We start from the raw sequence: 23,389 nt of genomic DNA on the forward strand, positions 1-23,389 counted from the left end.
AATCTAATTAAAATCAAACTCGTTGATTTATAAGTATAAAAACAATATATTTTATGTTTATTGCAAAATATTCAGATATATACAAATATATAAGTAGAATCGATTGCATCATTCACTGCATCATGGGAGTGGACGGAGCTGCAGAGCTGTTTTGGCAAACTTTGTTGCTTGCAAAAAGTATTTGCCCCTTCCTGATTTCTTCTGTTTTTGTGTATTTTTCATACTGAATTGTTTTAGATCTTCAAACAAGATATAACATAAAACAAAGACAACCTGAACCACCATCCACATGAATTTTATGGAATTCTTTGTTTGATTTACGCCAGATGTAACGGAAACCTGTCTTCCAAACAGTTCCACTTTCGACATAACATTCTGCCAAAAGCTTTGAGGATCATCAAGGTGTGTTTTGGCAAAATTCAGACGAGCTTTAATGTTCTTCTGGGTTAGAAGTGGTTTTCGCCTCACCACACTTGCATGGATGGCATTATTGCTCAGTGTCTTACTGATAGTGGAGTCATGAACAGTGACCTTTAGATGCAAGAGTGGCCAGCAGTTCCTTGGATGTTGTCCTTGGCTTTTTATGTGACTTCCTGGATGAGTCGTCGCTGTGCTATTGGAGGAATGTTGGAAGGTTGGCAACTTCTGGGAAGGTTCCCTACTGTGCCAAGTTTTCTCCATTTGGAGATAATGTCTCTCACTGTGGTTCTTTGGAGTCTCAGAGCCTTTGAAATAGCTTTGTAACCCTTCCCAGACTGATGCATTTCAATCACCTTTTTCCTAATTTCTGGAATTTCTTTTAACCCTGGCATAGTGTGCTACTGGGCAAGACCCTTTAGCAACTTCATGCTGCTGAAAAAGTTATATTTAGGTGATGATTTGATTAAACAGGGCGGGCAGTAATAAGGTCTGGGTGTGTCTAATCCAACTGAACCTCATTATGAATGCAGTTTCATAGATTTGGGGATTTAGTAACTAATGGGGCAAATACTGTTTCACACAGGCCCAGTTGTTATTGGATCATTTTATTGCTTCAATAATTAACATCATCATCATTTAAAAACTGTATTTTGTGTTTACTCAGATTGCCTTATTTTATGTTAGATTTTGTTAAAAAAAAAAAAAATGTAAACAATTTAGTAGGAAGTATACACAAACAGAAGAAATCTGGATGGGGCAAATACTTTTCCACAGCACTGTACCATCGATTAACAACCTCAGAGCTCACTGTAGGTCTGTATTTGAAGGTTTATATGTTATAATTGAAAATCAATTCCTCTATGGAGGAAATAAATGGGATTTTTAGTTCCGGAACCAGATTATTGCTCTCTATAGCAAGTTTCTCCTCATCTTGACTTGTTTGTCCTGCTCTGTATTTTTACATTGCTGCATGTTTCTACATCGTTTTCATGTGTAAATAATGTAAAATGTCCTGCTCACTGATACCACTGCATTCTGATCACTATAGCAAAACATCTACTTGTTGACACATTTCTGATGTTGCACTTTTTAAAGAAACCTTTGAATGTTGTTTCTGCTTCACACCAAGGCTGTCAAATGAAAGTTCGAAAATCAAATATTCGTCAAATTTAAGAAAAAAATGCACATTCAAATGCCAAAATGAATTTTGGATGTGAGCTGAGCACTGATTATGACAGTGAACACAATGAATAAAACAAAACCAGTTGTCTTGTAAAGGTTGAATTTCCTTTCAAATTGACACAGCATAAGAAAAGACATTATTACTACACAAGACGCTGAAAAAACAGCAAGACGCAACGGACAAATATGTCCATCTAGTGCATGCTTGCATAGAAAAAGGACACGTTCAGTGTGAAGTGGCGGTCTTTGGCGGTTGTGTCTTGACTGCCTTGATGCATCAGCTATAGTTACATTCATACAAGTTTATTTAATGAAAAGCACTGTGGAACCGGCAAATTATGAAGCTTGAGCTTGGTAGTGCTGACGACATCAGAATAGGCAATTGTGCGACACACACAGAACTGTAGTGTTTTTCTTGTTTTACTTTTTTAGCTACTTAATATTTGAGAATCTGAACTGGTTAATTCTTTTGACTTCTGATCATTTTACGCACATTTGTTCACAGTAAGATATGTTCCTTGCAATAAACAATCGATCGGTTGCTAATTGGTTTATATTGAATTGTTGCACCCTCTTGTGGACGTGGGAAACAATGTCGATTTAAAAATCAGATTTTTTTTACCCCAACTTGAATGTCTGTAATATTCTAATATAGCCTAATTTTGATTTTTGGTAACATTTCAGTGAAACTTTTTTATTTAGTTTCTCATTCTTCCTCCATTTTCATGTTCTCTCTGTTCATTCAGGTTGAGATCAGGCCGATGATGTATGTGGCTCTGACGTACGACCACCGTTTGATTGATGGCAGAGAGGCGGTCACTTTCCTCCGAAAGATCAAATCCGTGGTGGAAGACCCTCGAGTGCTGCTGCTAGATATGTGAAGAGAGACGTGGAACAAACTTGAATGAACGGAAGACTCTTTCTTCACCCAAAACGTTCTCATCTCGCTTGAATTGTTATAATCACACAATGTCCCCCGTCTGCATTTGATTTCTGTTCATAAACTAGGGAAAGACACGTCACTGTTAGAATAATGGATGGACAGGCGTGAATAGGTTGGGGTTTGCTTCGATTAGCCTCGTGTTAAGTTTTATCATATATTGTCTGCTGGGGATTCAGAATATATTGGAGTTTCTCGCTGTCCTTATTGCTTAATTGTATGTTTCAATTCAGCGCACAGAAAAAAACGAAATGGCAAATGAATTATAGTTATATAAAGTATATCATATTTAATCAGTGTAAAAAAAGATCAGCAAAACAGAAACACTATGTTCCAGTGAGTCAGTTACAGGTGTTTGTTTTTGTACACTTTTTAGCCACATGAAGACCACAACATGTCACGCACAACTGAACAGGTTCTGTCTACCCTGTGTAAAAAAGATACTACATACGGAGAACAAAGATTTTAAAGAATAAATGAATGAAAAGCTCATGGTCTGTGACTTATTTACTTTCCTGTTGTTTGCTTTGATGGCAATGGACCTTTTCCACGCTCTGAGTTTTGGAACGCAGGCGTAAACAATTGCAGGGTTAAATTCAACAGCGGTGAATGGGAGATCACAGAAAATATTAATTTCAGCAGCTGTGGTGATTTGTTTTTACAACTAATTGCAGGGTAATATAACAAGAAGCATAATATTATACATTTACACTTAATATTAAAAAAAAATGTTGAGTCTAAAAAAACTCACTAGATTTACCTTAATAAATAAGGCAGAAATGCGTCATCACAGTCTGTGAAAAAGTTCTAAACACAAAACTGACCCGATTATAGGCTGTGTTCACAGTGTTTGGGATTGACAACAGTATTAACTTTCAGGTATGACTCTCATTGTCCTGTTCATACAACATCAGAAACAGTGACTGTCTGTACAGACAAACTGAAGCCAGTCTATGAACACTTGCAATGGAATGAATGGGGCCAATCCGTTAACGTTAAAATACTGTTTTAAAATTATAGACACGACGAAAACAATGTGTTAACATGAATTTAGTTTGATAAAATCATGAAACTTTTTTTGTGTAAAATTTAATCCAGCTTTACAACTTCAATGCCATGGCAGCAAAATGCTGCTACCATGTTCCAAAACCAACTTGACTACCTTGAGCTGGCCCAAGCCGGTCTCCTAGCTAAAAACCAGCTTGAACCATTTAATGACCAGCTAGTGACTAGCTTGAACCAGCTTTGATTAGCTAATGACCAACTTCTCCAGCTAATGACTAGCTTGAACCAGCTTTGATTGGCTAATGACTTGCTTTGATTTGCTAAAGACCACTTGGACCAGCTAATGACCATCTTGGACTATCTAATGACTAGCTTGAACCAGTTTTGATTAGCTAATGACCAACTTAAGACCAGCTTGGACCAGCCAATGACTAGCTTGGACCAGCTAAATACAAGCCTTTGGACCATCTATTGACCAGTTTATGACCATCTTGGATCATTTAATGACCAGCTTGCACCATCTAATGACCAATTTGCAAAATGTTGCAAAACACAGACCAGCCTAAGTATGATTTCCAGCAGGTAAGGAGGGAGGAGTCTTGTGATCAACATTATGCCACAAATGTTGTCGATTGATCTTGACTTGTATGTTCTATTTAGTTGTGACAAAAAACAATTTCTTTAAAAATGGCAGGTTGAAAAATGTATTCAATATGTATGTGAACACTTCAGACATCAGGTGGAGGTTTCTCCTTTAAGGTTTGCGTGCGTGTGGTGATGTTTGACACTCACAAGATTTCTAGTGTATGAAAGTAAGTTACAGTGCTTCTTCAGCTCAGGATGTGGTTATCAAGCTAACGGTGTGGTCTCGTGCTAAAGATGGTAGCCTATGTGGTCAGTTGGTTTGTTATTCTCACGCCTTAACAAGATTACAAACCAAATATATACCAACTCTTCTTTACAATTCAAGAGTTTATTCATTGATAAGAGGCTATATATTACAAATACATCAAATATTCAGAAATGCTCATGTTTAAAAGGCTAATATATGTTACTCTGGCTGTTGGAACAGCAAACAAGCTAAGTATGAATCCTGAAGTGGAGATGATTTGCATGATTGAACACATGATGGTTGTTGATAAAGCCTTCCTTCTGCTCCGGCAGTTTCATGTAGTTTTGATTCTGAGGGAGGTGAGGACTGGGTATAAGAATTTCAATTCTTTTACAGACATTACAATTCAAACGGACTTCACTATAATTTGTGCGTCACTCGCTTTACCAGCAGAGGATGCTAACAGCACAATGAGGAGATCTTACGGGTCTTCGGGACCTTCGATTTGTTTTGATCTCATCAGATCTTCAGAGAAGATTCACTCTTATTTGTGCTTAAGCTCGCCAATTTAAGCCTCTGCACTAGAGCAATACTTTCACGTGTGTGTGCGTGTATTTAACAAGTATAAGTAATAGCCTTCTCATTTTACCTGATCTAATTAAGAATTCAACAATCTATTAGCACTTTATTGTCTCACAATCTCATTCGTTATAATGATATGGTACATTCACCCAAAAAAACTACCCCAGTTGTTACCTAATTCTTTTTATTTCAAGATGAATAAAAAACAAGATACAAATAAATGTAAATTAAATATTTACCAAAAAAGTCCAAAAGTTTTAATGGGCTTAATGTAAATATGCAATATTGGCACATTACAAAATAATTCAAAAATAAAGCAGTCTTATGAACCTTACCATTGAGTGAAAATACTGATGATTTGTTTATTAAATTTGCTTCAGTGAATATTACATTTAGCAAGTAACAGTAAAGAATAAATGAATAAAACAAAATACTGACTTAATCTTTTTATACAATAAACTCAGCAAAAAAAGAAACGTCCTCTCACTTTCAACTGCTTTTATTTTCAGCATATTTAACAAGTGTAAAGAGTCAACAACTAAGACATAAACTGAACAAGTTTCACAGACATGTGACTAACAGAAATGGACTAATGTGTCCCTGAACAAATGAGGGGTCAAAAAAGTCACAGTCAGTATCTGGTGTGGCACCAGCTGCATTAAGTCCTGCAGTGCATCATCTCCTCATGGACTGCACCAGATTTGCCCATTCTTGCCGTGAGATGTTACACCACACTTCCACCAGGCACTTGCAAGTTCCCAGACATTTCTGGGGGAATGGCCCTAGCCCTCATCCTCTGATCAAACAGGTCCCAGAAGTGCTCAATGGGATTGAGATCCAGGCTCTTCACTGGCCATGGCAGAACATTGATATTCCTATCTTGCAGGAAATCCCGCACAGAACGAGCTGTATGGCTGGTGGCATTGTCATGCTGGAGGGTCATGTGACTACAGGAAGGGTACCACATGAGGGAGGAGGATGTCTTCCCTGTAATGCACAGCATTGAGATTGCCTACAATGACAACAAGCTCAGTCTGATGATGCTGTGACACACCGCTCCAGACCATGACGGACCCTCCACCTCCAAATCGATCCCGCTCCAGAGTACAGGCCTCAGCTCATTCAATCGACAATAAAAGCGAGTCTGACCATCACACCTGGTGAGACAAAACCACGACTCGTCAGTGAAGAGCACTTTTTGCCAGCCCTGTCTTGTCCAGTGAAGGTGGGTTTGTGCCCATAGGTGATGTTGTTGCCAGTGATCTCTGGTAAGGACCTGCCATACAACAGGCCTTCAAGCCCTCAGTCCAGCCTCTCTCAGCCAATTGTGGACAGTCTGAGCACTGATGGAGGGATTGTGTGTTCCTGGTGTAACTCGGGCAGCTGTTGTTGCCATCATGTCCCTGTCCCGCAGGTGTGATATTCGGATGTACAGATCCTGTGCAGATGTTGTTACATGTGGTCTGCCACTTTGAGGATGATCAGCTGTTCTTCCTGTCTCCCTGTAGTGCTGTCTTAGGTGTCTTACATTACAGACATTGCATTTATTGCCCTGACCACATCTGCCGTCCTCATGCCTCCATACATGCCTAAAGCACGTTCACGCAGGTGAGCAGGGACACTGGGCATCTTTCTTTTGGTGTATTTCAGAGTCAGTAGAAAGGTCTCTTTAGTGTCCTAAGTTTTTATAACTGTGATCTTAATTGCCGTCTGTAAGCTGTTAGAATCTTAACGACCGTTCTACAGGTGCATGTTCATTAATCGTTTATGGTTCATTGAACAAGCATGGAAACATTGTTTAAACTCCTTTATTTGCTGAGTTTATCAGCCACAACATTAAAACCACCTGCCTATTATTAGTACCGCTAAAACAGCGCCAACCCGCATCTCAGAACAGCATTCAGAGATGATATTCTTCTCACTACAATTGTACAGAGCGGTTATCTGAGTTACCGTAGACTTTGTCAGTTCAAACCAGTTTGGTCATTCTCTGTTGATCTCTTTCATCAACAGGACATTTCCATCCGCAGAACTGCCGTTCACTGGATGTGTTTTGCTTTTGGCAGCATTCAGAGTAAATTCTAGAGACTGTTGTGTGTAAAAATCCCAGAAATACTCAAATCAGCTCGTCTGGCACCAACAATCATGCCACAGTCCAAATCACTGAGATCAAATTTTTCCCCATTCTGATGGTTGATGTGAACATTAACAGAAGCTCCTGACCCGTATCTGAATTTTTTTATAAACTGAACTGCTGCCACACGAATGGCTGATTAGATAATCGCATGGATGATTGTTGATGCCATACGGGCTGGTTTGAGTATTCCTGTAACTGCACTTGTGCAACGTCTTATCTCGTTTTCATGAGAGCACTAATTCTCATGCAATTTTCGTGCCAGCACAAAGCGCAAGGGGGCGTGGGTGGGAGTGTTTACACTACTGTGGGTGTATTGTATGTATGTAAATGAAGTGATACAAAGTGCAATTTGCTATTTTCCTGTGAAATATGTCATTGTTCTAAGACGTTTCAATACCGCCTCTTAACTGTGAGTTCCTGCATTTGGGTCAATGACGTGACGCCTACATTTTCTGTCCAACTGCATTTTTTTTTCAGTTAAAAAAAGGTTTAAATGCATAAAAAGATACCATATATATGTAGTACCTCTCTATTATATGTACTCACTTTAACTTTTCAAAAACCTTTATTTATTTGTAATTGTTCTGTTATTTAAAGTGTCAAAATATCATGTGGTGCGACCGTCCGGCCATGACTGCGGTTTTGAAAACATCTTTGAAATGACTCTAAATTTATTCAAATTTATTTTATGCCCTATTCGGCATTATTTCCAAGTGTTTTGTAGTCCTGAACAAAATTGCAAAGCATTTGTATTTATATTTCCATCATAATATACAAACAAACTTTGTCCGATGATGTCTGTTTTATGAAATATCATGTGGTGCGACCATCAAGAAACGACCACTTTGGGACTTCTATGTTGAAATCCATTCAAAGACTGGAAGTTGCATGATGTACCAGTTTGCCAAGGACCCATGGAAGCAGCAAGCAGGTTTGTAACTCTCTCACAAATTTGGAAAAAAAAGTTCATTTTTAACGGCTGGTATGTAGTTGCCACATTTGGATATCATGTGGTATGACTTCAAAAAAAATTGAATATTATTCTTTTTCTACAAATATATATTTTGATTATAAATTTCATAGTGACTTTTTGTGGGAAGCTAGCTTGTTTAATTTAGGTGGATAATTCTGTGCCTGTAAATTTGAACTGAACTTGAAAATATCATGTGGTGCGACCATTGCAGTGTGTTTTCCATGATAGATATATGTCCTAGATTGGCAGTTTTTGTGCTTTTATATTCAATTAATGATTTATATACGTAAAGTACTTTATTTTAGTATTATTTGGAATAGATATTTATGCAGTCATTTGAGTAATTTTTTCTAATATTTAAGACACAATGGTTTATGTTTTATCTTTGTACGATATCATGAGAAAAATACAAAAATATAATTTAGAGAATGTAATTTCACTTTGGTAATTATGCATTCATTGTTTATTTATATATTTATAACTGTTCATCTATTTTACCAGAAGATTTGCACTGCCAAGCAAAGTAAAAAGCGCTCGCCATATTAATTCTGACCCTGCAGCAAGAGCGGAGTACCTTGCTATGATAAGAGAAAGGTATGTTAAAACATTCTTAAAACTTAAAAGAGCTGTTCAACAAAAAGCTAGAAGCTTTAGCCATACATCAATTCAACTGGATCCACCAAACAGAACAGTTTTGTGACATAAAACAAAATCTAACTGAATTTGAAACTGTTCTTCATGTTGATTTTTTTTGGAAAACTATGCCTGCAAGGTGAGTACAGAAATACAAGCTTATCATTTTGGAGGCAGCCGAAAGCAGGCCACAATACACACTTCTGTCCTCTACACAGTCCATGGCACCAAATGCAACACTGTCAGACAGCCTCCGCCATCATGAGCTGGCAGTGTGGGCAATCCTGGAGCCCATACTGAAAGAGTTTCGGGGAACCTGCCCACAGATTACAGTTCCAGATTACAGTTCTACACATAATCAGTGATGGACCCGTTACACAGTACAGGAACAAAGCAAACTTTTACCTCCTTAGTACTGTGCCTTTCCTTTCTGGGTTCAAGCATGTTACATGGAATTATTCAGAAAAGTCCCATGGAAAGGGTGCCCCGGATGGCATTGGCGGTGCCGTAAAGAGGGATGCAGATCTCTGCGTGCAACGAGGAGGCAAGCTGCAGACTCCACTGGACTTGTATGAGATGCTGGCCAACAAATCAGGGTCAACTATTACTCACCATTGGATAAGCGAAGAGAGCATTCAAAAGTATGATGAGCTGATTCCAGGCAAATTGATGGCTGTGAGGGGCACCTTAAAGATACACCAGGTTTTGTCTTCACAAGCTGCACAAATTAGTCATAGGGAGGTGTCATGCTTCTGCAAGCATGCCGAAATGAAGACATGCCTATGTTACCAGCCAGTGAAAGTAGACCTGAGGGACAACATGTGGCACACTGAGGATCCCTCAAGTGCACCTGAGCCTCCAAGGGAACAAGCTGGTCTTCAAGACTTGAGTGGCAAGTTTGTGATCGTAACCTATGATGATCTTCCATATGTAGGCCAGGTCCTTGAGGTTGTGCGAGAGGAAGTCCAGGTTAGCTCCATGCGGCAGGTGGGTGAAAAGAACTTATTCATGTGGCCACAAACTCCAGATGTCATTTTCTACTGTAAAAAAGATGTTCATGCTGTCATCTCAGAACCTGAGCCAGCAACCTCACGCTACTCTAAGTTGAGCAGTCAAGATTGGACAAAGTTAAGAAATAACTGGGGTTAATAAATGCTTGCAGTTTACACCATGTACCTCACTTTCACGTGGACATTCCAAATACCCATCAGCAACATGATGATTGTCAAGTTAAATGAAATGTTCAAAACAAAGCCATGAATGTGTGCTGCACTTATAAATGTTTGTGATGAGTTTTAGAAAAACAAAAATGTTTATGAAATGTTTGTGTTCATGAAAATTCTGTGAAATTTTAATAAAATCTCTTTTAAATCTATTTTTTGTATGGAATTTATCATTTATTGATCTCTTTAAATATATTTGTGACTATATGAGGTCTTCGTGTCATTTGGAGCGACCACTCATCATGTGGTGCGACCAAACCTAGCAATTACTGTATTCAATTCAAAATAAAATATTGAATTTATGTGACTGAAATATTAATCACTGATACAGTATGCTTAAGTGAATGATATTTTTTAAACATTTTTATCAGTTTTATGCGATTTACAGGAAAAATAAGGCTTTATTTACATTTAAGAAGGTGACCGTGACATTGAAGAACAAAAATATGAGATCATCATTTATAAAAAATCACAACAAATGCAAATCATTTATTTCTTAACACCTTTATATTACTGAGAACTTGTTAAAAATGTTATTCAGGTTAAGGAAAATGTATGAATTTTAAGTTAAATCCCGGTCGCACCACATGACATTTTTCTAGGCCACGGCGAATTCATCTAGATGAAAAAACCCTAAAATCACTTAATTACATTTTTTAATATGAATTTATGTGTACACAACATTCTTAATGTTTGAACAATTGCAATAGATATCCTTATTTTGGTCATTTTAAAATTGGCCTGTTGAAAATCCTTGTACGTCATTGACCCATTTACAGTTTGGAGATTTCACCAGCAGGTGAGGATGAACTTCATGTTTAAATTCTGAAAGTACAGAACATCAAATTATGTCCCTTCAATCCCTGTTGAAACAGAAAATGAGATTTGTGTTAAACTTTCTTGAGGTCATGGTTTATTTTTCAGTTATGATTTTTATTGTTATATGTATTATTATTCTTGCATATTTAGTTTTTTATTTAATTTTGACTTATAATGTTCCACCTGTTGTCGTAGAGTGCTTTTTAAATCACTGCAAAAGCGGCCGCTGGAAGAAGCTGGAGTGAGTAAAACTTTTGGATTTCGTATTATTGTTTGACCAATTCAATATTTTGATTTGTTTTTGTTTCGTTTGAAGTGTAGTTTGAATATAGATTTTTTTTTTGTGTGTGTGTGTTTCAATACATGAATTCCATTTTTTTTAATCAGTGTCGGCCAGTAGAAGTGAAGTGTGTGCCGATACAATCACTGTTAATACTCGACATGATTTGTGTGTCAGTAGATGAAAATTATTATTAATAATTGCATTCTCTGTAATTTAACAAAGCCTACATTCATATGAACCACATTTTCCATGCATATAAAAGGAACATGTCTTGTTTAACGAGGACATAAATAACGCAGAAAATAATGTAAATCCGTATTTATATTCGTCTAATTCATACCGTCCATTTACACTTCCAACTTCTTAAGAATGTGCTGTCTTTGTTTATATCGCTGGTGCTGGACAGGGAATGGAATATATAATAGGACAGAGACGGGACCAGAGAAGAACCTCCTTTGAACCGATTAGCCCAACCCACTTACGCCTAGAATTAGCGCACGCATGCTTGCACGAAAATACAAAAACTTCATTGCCATGTCCATTGACTTTGCACGTATGACTTCAGGTAATGCACTGCGCTTAAAATATGCCCCAACATTTTTAAACTAAGTGGATTTCATAAAACTTTTAAAATATGATTCTTTTGTTATCGTATACTTAAAGGCTACTTTCTATTTGTTGTCTACTTTTATTATTATTTTTTTTATTGATAACACACAAGATTAATACAAACTCGCGACAAATGTTTACCATATATTTTGATATATATATATATACACACACATTAAATAAATAAAAAAATGATGCCAGGGTTATATTTCACAATGGTCTACCTCTTAAAGGGTAACTAAACCCTAAACCAACTTTTTTTAGTTAATGATCTGTAAGCATGGGGCTTTATTAGTACTGGTCATTGATTCAAGTAATTTTTTTGACATTTGTGTATAAAGTGTTTTAATTCTACAATATATGGTGTAAAAACGTCTGAGTGCTGCCCTCTTCAGGTTGAACGGTGGCTACTGCAGTTGAATTTTCCTATTGGCTGTTGCGGTACTTCGTGACGTAAGCGGTGACAGCTGACGTAAGCAGGTTCCAGCTCACCACGCCAGATTCATGTACATGTCGTCTTGCGACCGTGTGAGGAATAATAATAACATAGAGTCTGACAGCAGCTGTCAATTAATCCGTCACTACGAGTCTCAGGTGCCCCCCCCCCCCCCCGCTCAGCCCCGCACTCGGTTCGTTCCCTCTATCCCCGCCGGGGTCTGCCCACTTTTCCTGCATTTTCAAATATTTCTAGTGGGTGGAGTCAGACTCTGAGCAGGTGTTTAGTTACCCTTTAAACGACTGTGGATATCATCAGACGCTCAGCAATCAGTGATTGGTGGAAGCTTCCCCTTGTGGGCGGTCTTTTGAAGCACCGCCTCTAAACTAACCAATGGGATGGTGGTCTGACGTGACGGAAACACCATCATCTGTTTCTGGTTGGTCAGCGCACATGTACTGGAGTGTTGTGATAAGCAGCACGTTAACATGTTTGACCGCTGTTTGAAAAGTCGCTTAGTAGATTGATTTCGCATTTGTTACAGTTATACAATACGTATACTTATTAAAACTGATAATTAAGGTAAGAACAATGCTACTATATCTCGTCTCTAGCGATTGAATTGAGGGTGCAGTTTGGTTTGGCACAAATGGAGCGTCTAGTACCTGAATGATCGTTGTGATGTTGATTTCAGGTGAAGAATGAGTCGGGTTCTGAATGTTTTGAGGAGTTGGCTGCTCATGGTGTCTGTGATCGCGATGGGGAATACAGTACAGAGCTTCAGAGATCACAGCTTCTTATCGGAGAAACTCTACACGGGCACACCTCAATACGGTCTCAACATTTGAGCATTATTATGAATTAATAAGATTCATCAGAATCAAATTATGCATAATACTGATTCTTGAGTACTGGGACTAAAAGGGTTATATGGATGCATACATGATGACCAGCATTAAAGAATTGGGCCGTTTGTTTACTGTAATGAAACTATTATTATTAAAGAAGAACTATATATCTGTATCACTGTTCCCGGTTTGATGGGGTAAAGTTTACATATTGAATACATACATCAGTGCTATGCTTGGGTCTCTGGGTTATGTCATTTTATGTCCCAATGAAATATTTAGGGTAAATCAGTAAGATATGTTCATAGCAGTGGTGTAGCCGGCCCACCCAATTTAGTCATAGGACCCCCCAGAATATTAGAGATTTTCCTTTGACTTCAAATATATATTCATAAAATAATTTCAAAAATGCATATATTCTGATTTCTGAAAGTGTGGAAGGACTGTTCAAATGTGCTGCTTCTGTGAATGTAAAAATTGGGTCAAAAACAAAACATTTGTGCGAAAACAGCCCATTCATTTTGATTTGAGGCCCACCAAAAAGTAATTTCCTGGCTACTCCCATCGTTCATAGTCTTCATTTATGTTTAGGTAAAACCTCCTGAGAGGTCCTTCCTACAGTTTGGAGACGTTTAAGTCCCCGGTACAAGTTGTGGTATTTATAATTTACTGTATTACAATTTTAATTGGCTTGGTAAATAATAAAGTCTATTAATAATGTTACACAGAGTCATTTCCTCATGTCCCCATTGCTCCACGTCAAACATCTTTTAGGCTATAAATATACAATTAAGAGTATAGTACTACATTCTTTCACTAACATGTAATTTTTGGTGGTAAATGTATTATTTTAACACTGATAGTGGAGGTACAGAAACCGTGTCCCTTGACTTATTGTCCACCCTGTGACCTTTTGAATTGAATATCTGTGTTATGAAGTGACATCACACACGCCGGAGGTCACATCAGCCATTCAGAAAAAATATTTTTAGATTACTTGTTATATTTATAATTTACTTTATTTTGTGATGTTGGTCATACATGGTCAAGTATAACATATGTGTAGAAATAGTGATAATGTCATTTTAATTATGAAACATGAAGATACTTAGAAAAGTAAGTTCCAAGCCGCAATGTCACCAAATTGTTGGATTTACCCGTTGTTTCTTGCTTGTCACTCAATGCGCTATGTGTCCTCATCGTTAGACACACCCCAAAAATGTGTACTGTCCTTTCAGATATGTATTGCAAATACATATCTGACGGTGTTGTAAAGAAGTATAGTTTTCTATACTATGTATAACACTTCTAGGAAGTCTTACCAATGAGTTAAAAAGAAAGTTTATAGACATGCTGCTGAACGTTCTATGTGTAATTCTGCAGTAAATGGTCTCCAGGCGAGAACGTTTGGCATCTGGACTCTCCTGTCCTCCATCATCCGCTGCGCCTGTGCAATAGACATTCAGAACAGAACGTGAGATTTAAACTCTTATAGAATAATAATGATGATTTCTATTGCAGCATCATGCATCTGTCTGACTGACATTTTGTTCTCTGATTTCAGGCTTTATCACATCACCTTGTGGACGTTTGTACTGGCGCTCGGTCACTTCCTGTCAGAAGCGTTCATCTATAAAACGGCTCCTCTGACCATTGGAGTCATGGCCCCTCTGATTGTAGCAAGTAAGCAATGAATACTCTTGAAGGGCCTGATTACGCAAAAATGTATATTCTGTCATCATTTACTCATCCTCGTGTCGTTTTAACCCTTTATTATTTTTCTTTGATTTTATTGAAATGTCAGGCAGAATCTTTGAGCTGCTCATTTCCATACAGTGAAGGTCCAATTGTGCACCATGTGTGTTTTCTTGAGTTTTGCATGATGGGTTTACACCAAACACAATTTATGTCTGCCGCCAGCACGCTTTCACTCACAAATTTAAAAGCTCACGTTACACATATACAATGGACTAATTGCATAAAATTGGTCTAATTTTACAGAAAACCCCCCAAATTTTAAGAAAAGATTCCAATCATTCATAAATAATATTGTATATGTTTGCAATCTTATGATGAACATAATTTTGTTTAACATAAGCATGTAATTCTGGTTCTTTTTATATATCTCCCTGCTAAACGTCTTATTTTATTCCACTAAACGGCAGCAAGCACTATCACCTTCCATCACAATATGTAGATCTGAATTGTAGGTGGCGCTCTTACACAGCTGAGCACTCGCACCACAGACGTTCAGTCAGTTTTGGATTGCATGCACGTATGTTTCCCGTTGTTTCATCGAATATCTCGGCTTCTGAATGGACTAGAAGCTCAATCTAGGGGTCGTTTTAAAGCTGAGATCATTAGCTCAGAGGAAAATATCTAACATTTCATTACCAATAGCTGATATATTAGGAAAGGACATACTTATGGAAATGTTTAAATAGCTTACCACTAAATGTATTTCCCACATCTACAGTGTTTATAATGGACAGCAGTGTCAGCTCTCTACAGGTCTGTAACAGTCTCTTTGTGTCTGCAGGTTTCTCTATTGTGGGCATGTTGATTGGGTTGCAGTGTGTCTCTGAGATGCAGGAAGTTAGTGGAGCTCGTCAGAAGAAGAGGAACTGACATCCAATGACATTCACAGCATTGCTGGTGATGCTTCAGCGCTGAAGCCTTCGGGCACTGATAAGGGTACAGGCTATAATCGGCGCAAAATTCTGCTACATATGGAGCATCCCGTGTCCTGAGAGCAGAACATGATTCTGATTGGTCCGTTGTTTGTTATGAGCCTCTGCTGCCATCAACTGCTCGCCAGTCCAAATATATGAGCCCAAACTACAGTCAGTTTTCAGCTTAATGATATTTAAAGACATATTTACAACAAACAGTGAAATCGAAAGCAAATAATATTTTTTGGTTAACGGCACGCTCTGGACATCTTGAGATGCTTTTAAAACTAAACTGACAGCGTTCCCATGTATGCTGGATATGTGTCTGCTACAACTCATCTCTTTTTTTTTTTTTTTATTTTGTTATCAAATGTTTTTACGATCGCTATGACAATTTTCCTAAACTCTTAATGCACCACACCTACAACACACATCACACATTTTAAACTAAACTCCAAAACTAATTTTCAGAATACAATAATACACTAACACAATACACTATGTCTACCAAAACACTGCAAACATGTCTCAAAATCTAATAATTATTCCAAAACACTAACACATGTTCTCTTCCAACAGGCGCATTAAGTCAATCCTAGCACAATGCATTATTTGATGTGTGCCAGGTCTGCCCTTATACAATAGACGGTATATTGTATTGATCATAGATTGTGTTTTGCACTCGTGTTTCTTTTGAAGCCTCTACATTTTTGTTTTGTTGAGTTTAGTTAATGCATTTTTCTTTTGCTGCAGAAATTCAATACAAAAATGAACGACCCATCTCAGAGTAGCTTTATAGAATTTGCCCACATGTTCTCATCCACATCACACCTGATATCTTCTCTGGCAAGGCATCTTGGGAAAAATCATTTGGCATGCCTTATCCACCCCTGGCAGTGTTCAGCTGTGATGTCTTGGCATGCAGCATCCATTGCATCCAGGAGGGACATTTGGTCCTGTGAAGAAACCTTCCATCTCCAGGCTGAGAAAAACTCCTCAGTGGGGTTGAGGAAACGGGAGTAAGGGGCAAGGAAAAGGGACTTTATCCTCGGATGGGTGTCAAGCCAGGCTGGGACTGCACGGGAATGCTACATTGTCCCATGTGATCACATATATTGGCAAGTGGTCTCCCACCTGTCCCCTTTCTACCACTGGCACCAGTCTTTCGTGAAGGTCTTCTAAAAACAGGAGAAGTAGGGGCCAATCTCACATTTATGCAGAAGTGCACCGTTGTTGGAGATTGCGGCGCACATGGTGATGTTGGCTCCTCTCTGGCCTGGCACGGTAACTGTGGCCCTTTTGCCAATTACGTTTCTACCACGCTGACGCCTTTTCCCCAAATTGAAGCCAGCCTCGTTAACTTAATAATTTCATGTGGGACTTGATTGGCCTCTAAATCCATGACTCTCTGAAAGTAATCAGACAGTGTGTGAATGCTTTACTGTATACCTACTGTATGTCCTACTGTGCGCCAGGTTCATAGAGCAGTTTACTGCAAAACACACTGTGTATAGTACAGTAATGACTGTATTGCATAACCGTACATGGACGTATTGGTGACGGAGTTCTTTGATGCGCTCACTGTTCCTTTCATAAGGAACTTTATATAGTCGTTTCATTTGGACTCTGTGTTTAGCTAGAGTCTGATATATGGATGTTGTGCTGATTGCTGCAATGTTCCCTAAGACAAGGTAGTCCTCAACAACTCTGGACTTGATGTCCTTCAGGTTTATTTCATTGTAGGAGAAGCCCTACTACAATATCCTACCTGTTGGTTTCTCGAAAAATCTGGACAATGGATGCCACTGTGTCCCGACTGATATTTGGCTGTACTCGTTCACCAGACTCTCTGTATGATAGCCCTTGGTTTATGACATGGTGTATGATAGTAGCTCTTATTTAATCAGTTACACTAACTCTGGCCCTTCTGTGAGCGCCAACACGCATCCTTGCCCTTGTCCTGGTACTCGTCTTCCTCTCCCTCGTGCAGGCTTTTCCACACAAGATCAGCCCAAAGAGGTCCTGTTTTACTGTATACCATATGGTCATGCGATTGAAAGAACCTCAACACCTGAGTGTGTTTCCTAGATGGGAATCGGCTGTGGTTCATTTGCATAACTTCAATCTGCCGTTTCTCAGTAGCAATGGAATAAAATACAGGAGACATGTTTGTGTTTCAATTCACAATATGAGCAGCTGTTCACTTTGACTTTAGGCTGTAAGTTTATAGGTTTAGAACATGGTGTTATCTGTTCTGACATGCAGTGTGAAAGCATTTGTTAATTTGGCAGTTTTGGTCTTGGTTGAGCTTGTGTGTAAAAATTTGTGTCCAAGCAACAAGAAATGTGTTAATTGTATAGCCTACACAGACAGATGTTGTGCTAACTGTGTCAAGAGTTTAGGAAAATGGTTAAAAGTATTGAATAGCAATCGTAAAAATTTAGTATAGATTACTTGTCTATTTGAAGCAGTTAAATCAAATGGTAGTGAAGAACATGAGAAACAGAAATTCAGTCCAAACTTTTAGCTGGAATATATAAATATTATAAAGCTTTTTGTATTATAGAAAAATCATAGATCTTAAGTGACTCATACTGTATAATTCTAATCAAATAAATCTAGCATTAGCTAAACCATGAATGTATGGCTGTTTCTTCAACTTTGCAATTTCATGTCCCTGGTTTAATTTTTATGAAGGTCACATTTAAACTGACTTTATTTGACCAGGCCTTCGTCATTTATTTTTGCTATTTTTCAGATGTCGTTTATGTACAGATTGTATCATTGTCTCAGACCCAGACTGTCAATTATAAACTATGAAAATGTAAACTACACTATTATTATTATTATTATTATTATTATTATTAATAATAGGGTTCCTGTAGCTCCGCTGGTAGAACATGGTGCTAGCAACACCAAGCTCATGGGTTTAATTCCCAGGGACACACAAACATATAGAATGTATACACTGGATAAATCTGTCTGCAAAACTCATAAATGTTATTTTATGTGTTTTTATGCAAGATATATATATATAAAGGGGACGTTTGGTGGAGTTTGAGCTAGCGATGAGGACAGGTAGATGTTACACATGCAATTATGAGAATGTGACATAAATTGGAGGCAGATTGATGCCATCTGGTGAACAAAATACACATGACATGTCTTGATAATCATGTGATGCCAGTAACAGCCAGCAGATGACTGTAGACACATATTGTGTAGTCTGGACTTGTTGTAACGTTATTTTATATTTTATCACAAGATGTGCATTTGGATATATATTTAGACATTATCAAACTATTATTTGTCAAAGTTTAACATTATAAATTGATTTGAAGTGTCAGTTTTTGCAGTTAATGTCATTATGCTGCAATCAAACCTGACCATGATGTTACTAAAAGACACAAAATAAGCATTTTTCTACCAATCATTTATTTCAAACATAAAAATATAATAACTCAAAGTAAATGCATAATAATAATAATTTACAAATGAAAAAAGAAAAAAGCTCTGTGATATAATCTCTGACCGTGTGTGTGTGTGTGTGTGTGTGTGTGTGTGTGTCGCACTGAGGATATTTATTGTAATTTATGTCTGTTTTTCTGCATTGTGGCAGATTTATTGATTTGAGTTAAAAAAACAAACAAAGTTACTTCTATCAATTATTTTCAACAATAAATAAAACATTCAAAAACGTATGACTGTCCCACAGTTGTGTCATTTCTAGAATATTTGTATTTGGGGTAATTTCCAATAAAGCTGAAATGTTGCCAAATTATGCAAAGAGTATGAAAATATAATTTAATTGTGTGTATTTAGGATACTTAAATGTTAGACCGTCATTTCATTTCATTCAACTTTAAAATGTCATTTCCAGCAGAATACTATTAACCTCGTGTGACCGCATGTCCACATGTGTGGATATTGTATTTTGGCTTCACTGTTTGCAACACAACATTTAATTTCATTTAAACTGACTGATCTCAGTTCAGGAGACTCTGTGCTGTCAGTAAAAGGATAAACGAGTCATGTGACAAAACAACATGAAGTCGATCACAGCAGAGTTTGTGTTTGGTTGAACCTACATCTGGTAAGAAATCTAATAAAGTCTTTACATTAAAACCTGTTTGAGTCAAAAGATAAGAGTCTCTTGTTACATCCTATTTGCCATTTTGAGCGATTTATTGCAAAACACATTTGTGGAGTGTATGCTCAGTTTCAGTTAAACGATCATATATTTACTGTACATTATCACATTGAGAATGAATGTATTCATCCAAAAACTGATAAATGTGTCTTTCAGAGGCTTTATATGGAGTTATGATGAAAATAAGGTGCATTTCAAACTGTTCTGAGACCAGTGCAGACAGACAGCACACTGGATGTTAAGTCATTCACTAAATAGGGAGCAAGGGAGCATCCTATAGCTCTCCTATAACTGTTCTGAGACCAGTGCAGACAGAGAGCACACTGGAGGTTAAGTCATGCACTAAATAGGAAGCAAGGGAACATCCTATAGCTCTCTATAACTGTTCTGAGACCAGTGCAGACAGACAGCACACTGGAGGTTAAGTCATTCACTAAATAGGGAGCAAGGGAGCATCCTATAGCTCTCCTATAACTGTTCTGAGACCAGTGCAGACAGACAGCACACTGGAGGTTAATTCATGCACTAAATAGGGAGCAAGGGGGCATCCTATAGCTCTCTATAACTGTTCTGAGACCAGTGCAGACAGACAGCACACTGGCGGTTAAGTCATGCACTAAATAGGGAGCAAGGGAGCATCCTATAGCTCTCTATAACTGTTCTGAGACCAGTGCAGACAGACAGCACACTGGAGGTTAAGTCATTCACTAAATAGGGAGCAAGGGAGCATCCTATAGCTCTCCTATAACTGTTCTGAGACCAGTGCAGACAGACAGCACACTGGAGGTTAATTCATGCACTAAATAGGGAGCAAGGGGGCATCCTATAGCTCTCTATAACTGTTCTGAGACCAGTGCAGACAGACAGCACACTGGTGGTTAAGTCATGCACTAAATAGGGAGCAAGGGAGCATCCTATATCTCTCTATACAGTTAAGTGTGTTCACTCCTAAAATCTGATGAAAAGTTCAGTTTCAGGCTGCAGATGATGTTTGGATCACTCAACATGTTTGACACACATGGGACAATGATCATCAGTACATAGATTCAACATTTATAATGGATCATTTTATTTTAATATGGTTGACAGTGATTGGATGATGCTGGACATTACTCTGAATTAATTATGATAATTACTGATGTAATGTCTCAAAAACATGAATAATCAACACTCCTGGACACATCATTAACTATTTGATGATAATATCTGACTTTCTATACCTTGATATTATTTAAAATGTCACAACTTAGTCCCGCTGTCCACATATGAGGACATCAATTATTAGGAAAACTATTTGGTTTAAAATGATTATTATAATTGTTTTCTAGGTGCTACTAGTTAGGGAATGGAAAATACACAGCAGTCACACTCGGGTCTCAGGACGTTGAGATGTGCTGGGAATTTTCATGACAAAAATGATCCAAATCTCTTGTGATGCATGAACACACACCGTTAGCAGACACATCTAAGTGTGTACAAAACATAGTTTCTCAGAATCCACACTGCTAAAAGTGCCTGAAATGGAAGAAACACCCATATATTACTGGAATAACCATTAATGCATATTATTAATGATGTTTACATCACTCATGTGCAAGTTAAACCAACCTGTTCTGCTAACAAACAAATACAAGACATTCATACAAATGACATGTTCGCCAAGTAGCGCTTTAAAAAAACTAGATATCACTCCTTATTACTGAATATGTGGTTCATTTTACAACACTATTGACCTATAGATTTTAGGTCATAAACAAAATGATTCTTTGCAAATACTGTAAGATGTGAACTACAACACAGAGAATTACACAGTGCAATACAAAAGCATTTCTAACATCACACGGATCACGCAGAACACACCAGTTCTGAATATTTAAAGCCATAACAAACCAAAAAAGTGAATTATCATTAATGTCACTGTGTATAAAGAATCTGTTAAAATGAGACAAAAGTGCCAGCGCAGTCCGATCTGTAACTACAGAACACACTACAGCATACTGTATATAATGCTTGTAGATATGCTTGTTTTTTAATATATTCTTTATATCACACTCACATGAACTTTTCCACACTCAAGCAGTTCAGTACATGAATTCATCATTAAACATGTCTGAATGTAGTAAACACGTCAGTTGCTTCATGGTTTGGTTGAAGGACATTGATTGCCCCTCCATGATAATATAGTGATGCACAGCATCAATAGATGTCATATCAAGATCCTTCTCCTGAATGCGGCCCGATCAGATTTGAAAAGTGAATCAGTCACATCTCTCAATCTCTAAATGTGATTTGAAAGCAGACGCATAAATGAATACAGCAATAAAAAGATTTGGTTCTCGAACATGAAGTTAAGGGGAGATTTAAGGAACAATAATGTGAACAATTTACACACAACATTGCACTAAAAACAGAAAACAGGAATGTGTTCAACGATTAAACGGAGTATAAATGTATTTGGCTAATGTGGATGTAAACTTCTGACTTAAACTGTATATACACACTACCGGTCAAAAGTTTGGGGTCTCTTGACTGAAATGTTTCTCATGATCTTAAAGATCTTTTTATCTGAAGGTGTATGATTAAATGATTAAATGATTAAATGATTAAAATTAGTTTTGTAGATAAAAATTGAATTGTGCAACCATATTCATTTATTTCATTATAAAAGTAAAATGTAATAAAAAAAACAGTTTTTGAAATGGATGACTCTGATGAAATAATAAAGAAAAGCAGCCCATAATAAGTGCCCAACACAGATGGGAACTCCTTCAATACTGTTTAAAATCATCTCAGGGTGAAACCTCAAGAAGTTCATGTCTGCAAAATCTACACAAAGATCATCAAATATTACACAGTTTTCATTTATTTGGGATTTTGTTTAGTCACAACATAATTCCCATATTTCCATTTATGTCATTCCATGATGACTTCACTATTATTATAAAATGTGAAGAAAAAATGATAATAAAGAATGAGTGTTTCAAAACGTTTGACCGGCCGTGTGTATATATATAATGTTCTGTCACTTGTGCCTATAGTCATTTAACAGCAGTAATTTGTGTATATTAGCTGTGTAAAGAAATGCATCATCCTCACCGATGAACTTCAAAAGCACTTCACTTCTACAAAAATCCCAATTCATAAATCATTTGAAAATAAAGTCTTTAAGCAGTCTTTATGTGTCTTTTATGGAGTGTAGCACAAGGGAGTCTGTGTTTGAAGAGTTTTCCCATCACATCTTGATCTCCTTCACTGGTGATGGTTTTGCATCTTCGGGATGTTCAGATGATTTCTGAAAAGAAGAAGAAACAGAGAATTTAAACATCCATTCAAATTTGTTTCAAAAATGGTTTACATTGACAAATTTTAGCAAAAAAGAGTACCTAACCCTACATTTGGTATTGGAGGAGGGAGTGTGGACTAGGATTTAAAAAAACATCAAGTCTGAATCTAGAGATGCAAGGGTTCACCTTATGCAATTCAAGATTTTACATCGATTCTATTGGACCCCCTCAAGATTGTATAGGCTTGGTCTTAAAGACACACCCTCCTCCTGGTGACCCATGTTTTTTGGTGGTGTGTTAAGATCTAAGAATTTTAGTTGAAGGTTCAGAGTTTTATGACATTTTGGGCACTCAAATTTTA

At 37.5% G+C, this 23,389-nt stretch overlaps 2 protein-coding genes and 1 pseudogene across 4 annotated transcripts in view; 2 read left to right on the plus strand and 1 right to left on the minus strand.

The window, feature by feature from the left end:
* Positions 1–3,028, plus strand: part of dlst (dihydrolipoamide S-succinyltransferase) — a 31,624-nt gene extending 28,596 nt beyond the window's left edge. For both annotated transcript variants that reach the window (XM_052146019.1, XM_052146020.1), the window contains exon 15: positions 2,349–3,028. In XM_052146019.1, coding sequence (XP_052001979.1) covers positions 2,349–2,483 — 135 coding nt within the window. In that variant the 3' untranslated portion in view covers positions 2,484–3,028. The remainder of the gene's footprint in view (positions 1–2,348) is intronic.
* Positions 3,029–12,532: 9,504 nt separating this feature from the next.
* Positions 12,533–19,295, plus strand: erg28 (ergosterol biosynthesis 28 homolog). 2 transcript variants are annotated; one of them, XR_007972263.1, is made up of 6 exons: positions 12,533–12,656; positions 12,769–12,908; positions 14,306–14,396; positions 14,487–14,605; positions 15,462–15,616; positions 16,348–19,295. XR_007972263.1 is itself a non-coding variant. In XM_052146024.1 (5 exons), exons 2-5 carry the CDS (start codon positions 12,776–12,778, stop codon positions 15,548–15,550), a joined length of 432 nt encoding a protein of 143 aa, XP_052001984.1. In that variant the 5' UTR covers positions 12,533–12,656; positions 12,769–12,775; the 3' UTR covers positions 15,551–19,295. The 2 variants fall into 2 exon arrangements, 1 of the variants encoding a protein (XP_052001984.1); XM_052146024.1 differs by having other exon boundaries at positions 15,462–19,295.
* A 1,625-nt stretch (positions 19,296–20,920) lies between these two features.
* The window catches only part of LOC127657288 (feline leukemia virus subgroup C receptor-related protein 2-like), a 44,208-nt pseudogene continuing 41,739 nt past the window's right edge, over positions 20,921–23,389 (minus strand).

The sequence above is a fragment of the Xyrauchen texanus genome, chromosome 16 (assembly GCF_025860055.1).
Source record: "Xyrauchen texanus isolate HMW12.3.18 chromosome 16, RBS_HiC_50CHRs, whole genome shotgun sequence".
Classification (NCBI taxonomy): Eukaryota; Metazoa; Chordata; class Actinopteri; order Cypriniformes; family Catostomidae; genus Xyrauchen; species Xyrauchen texanus.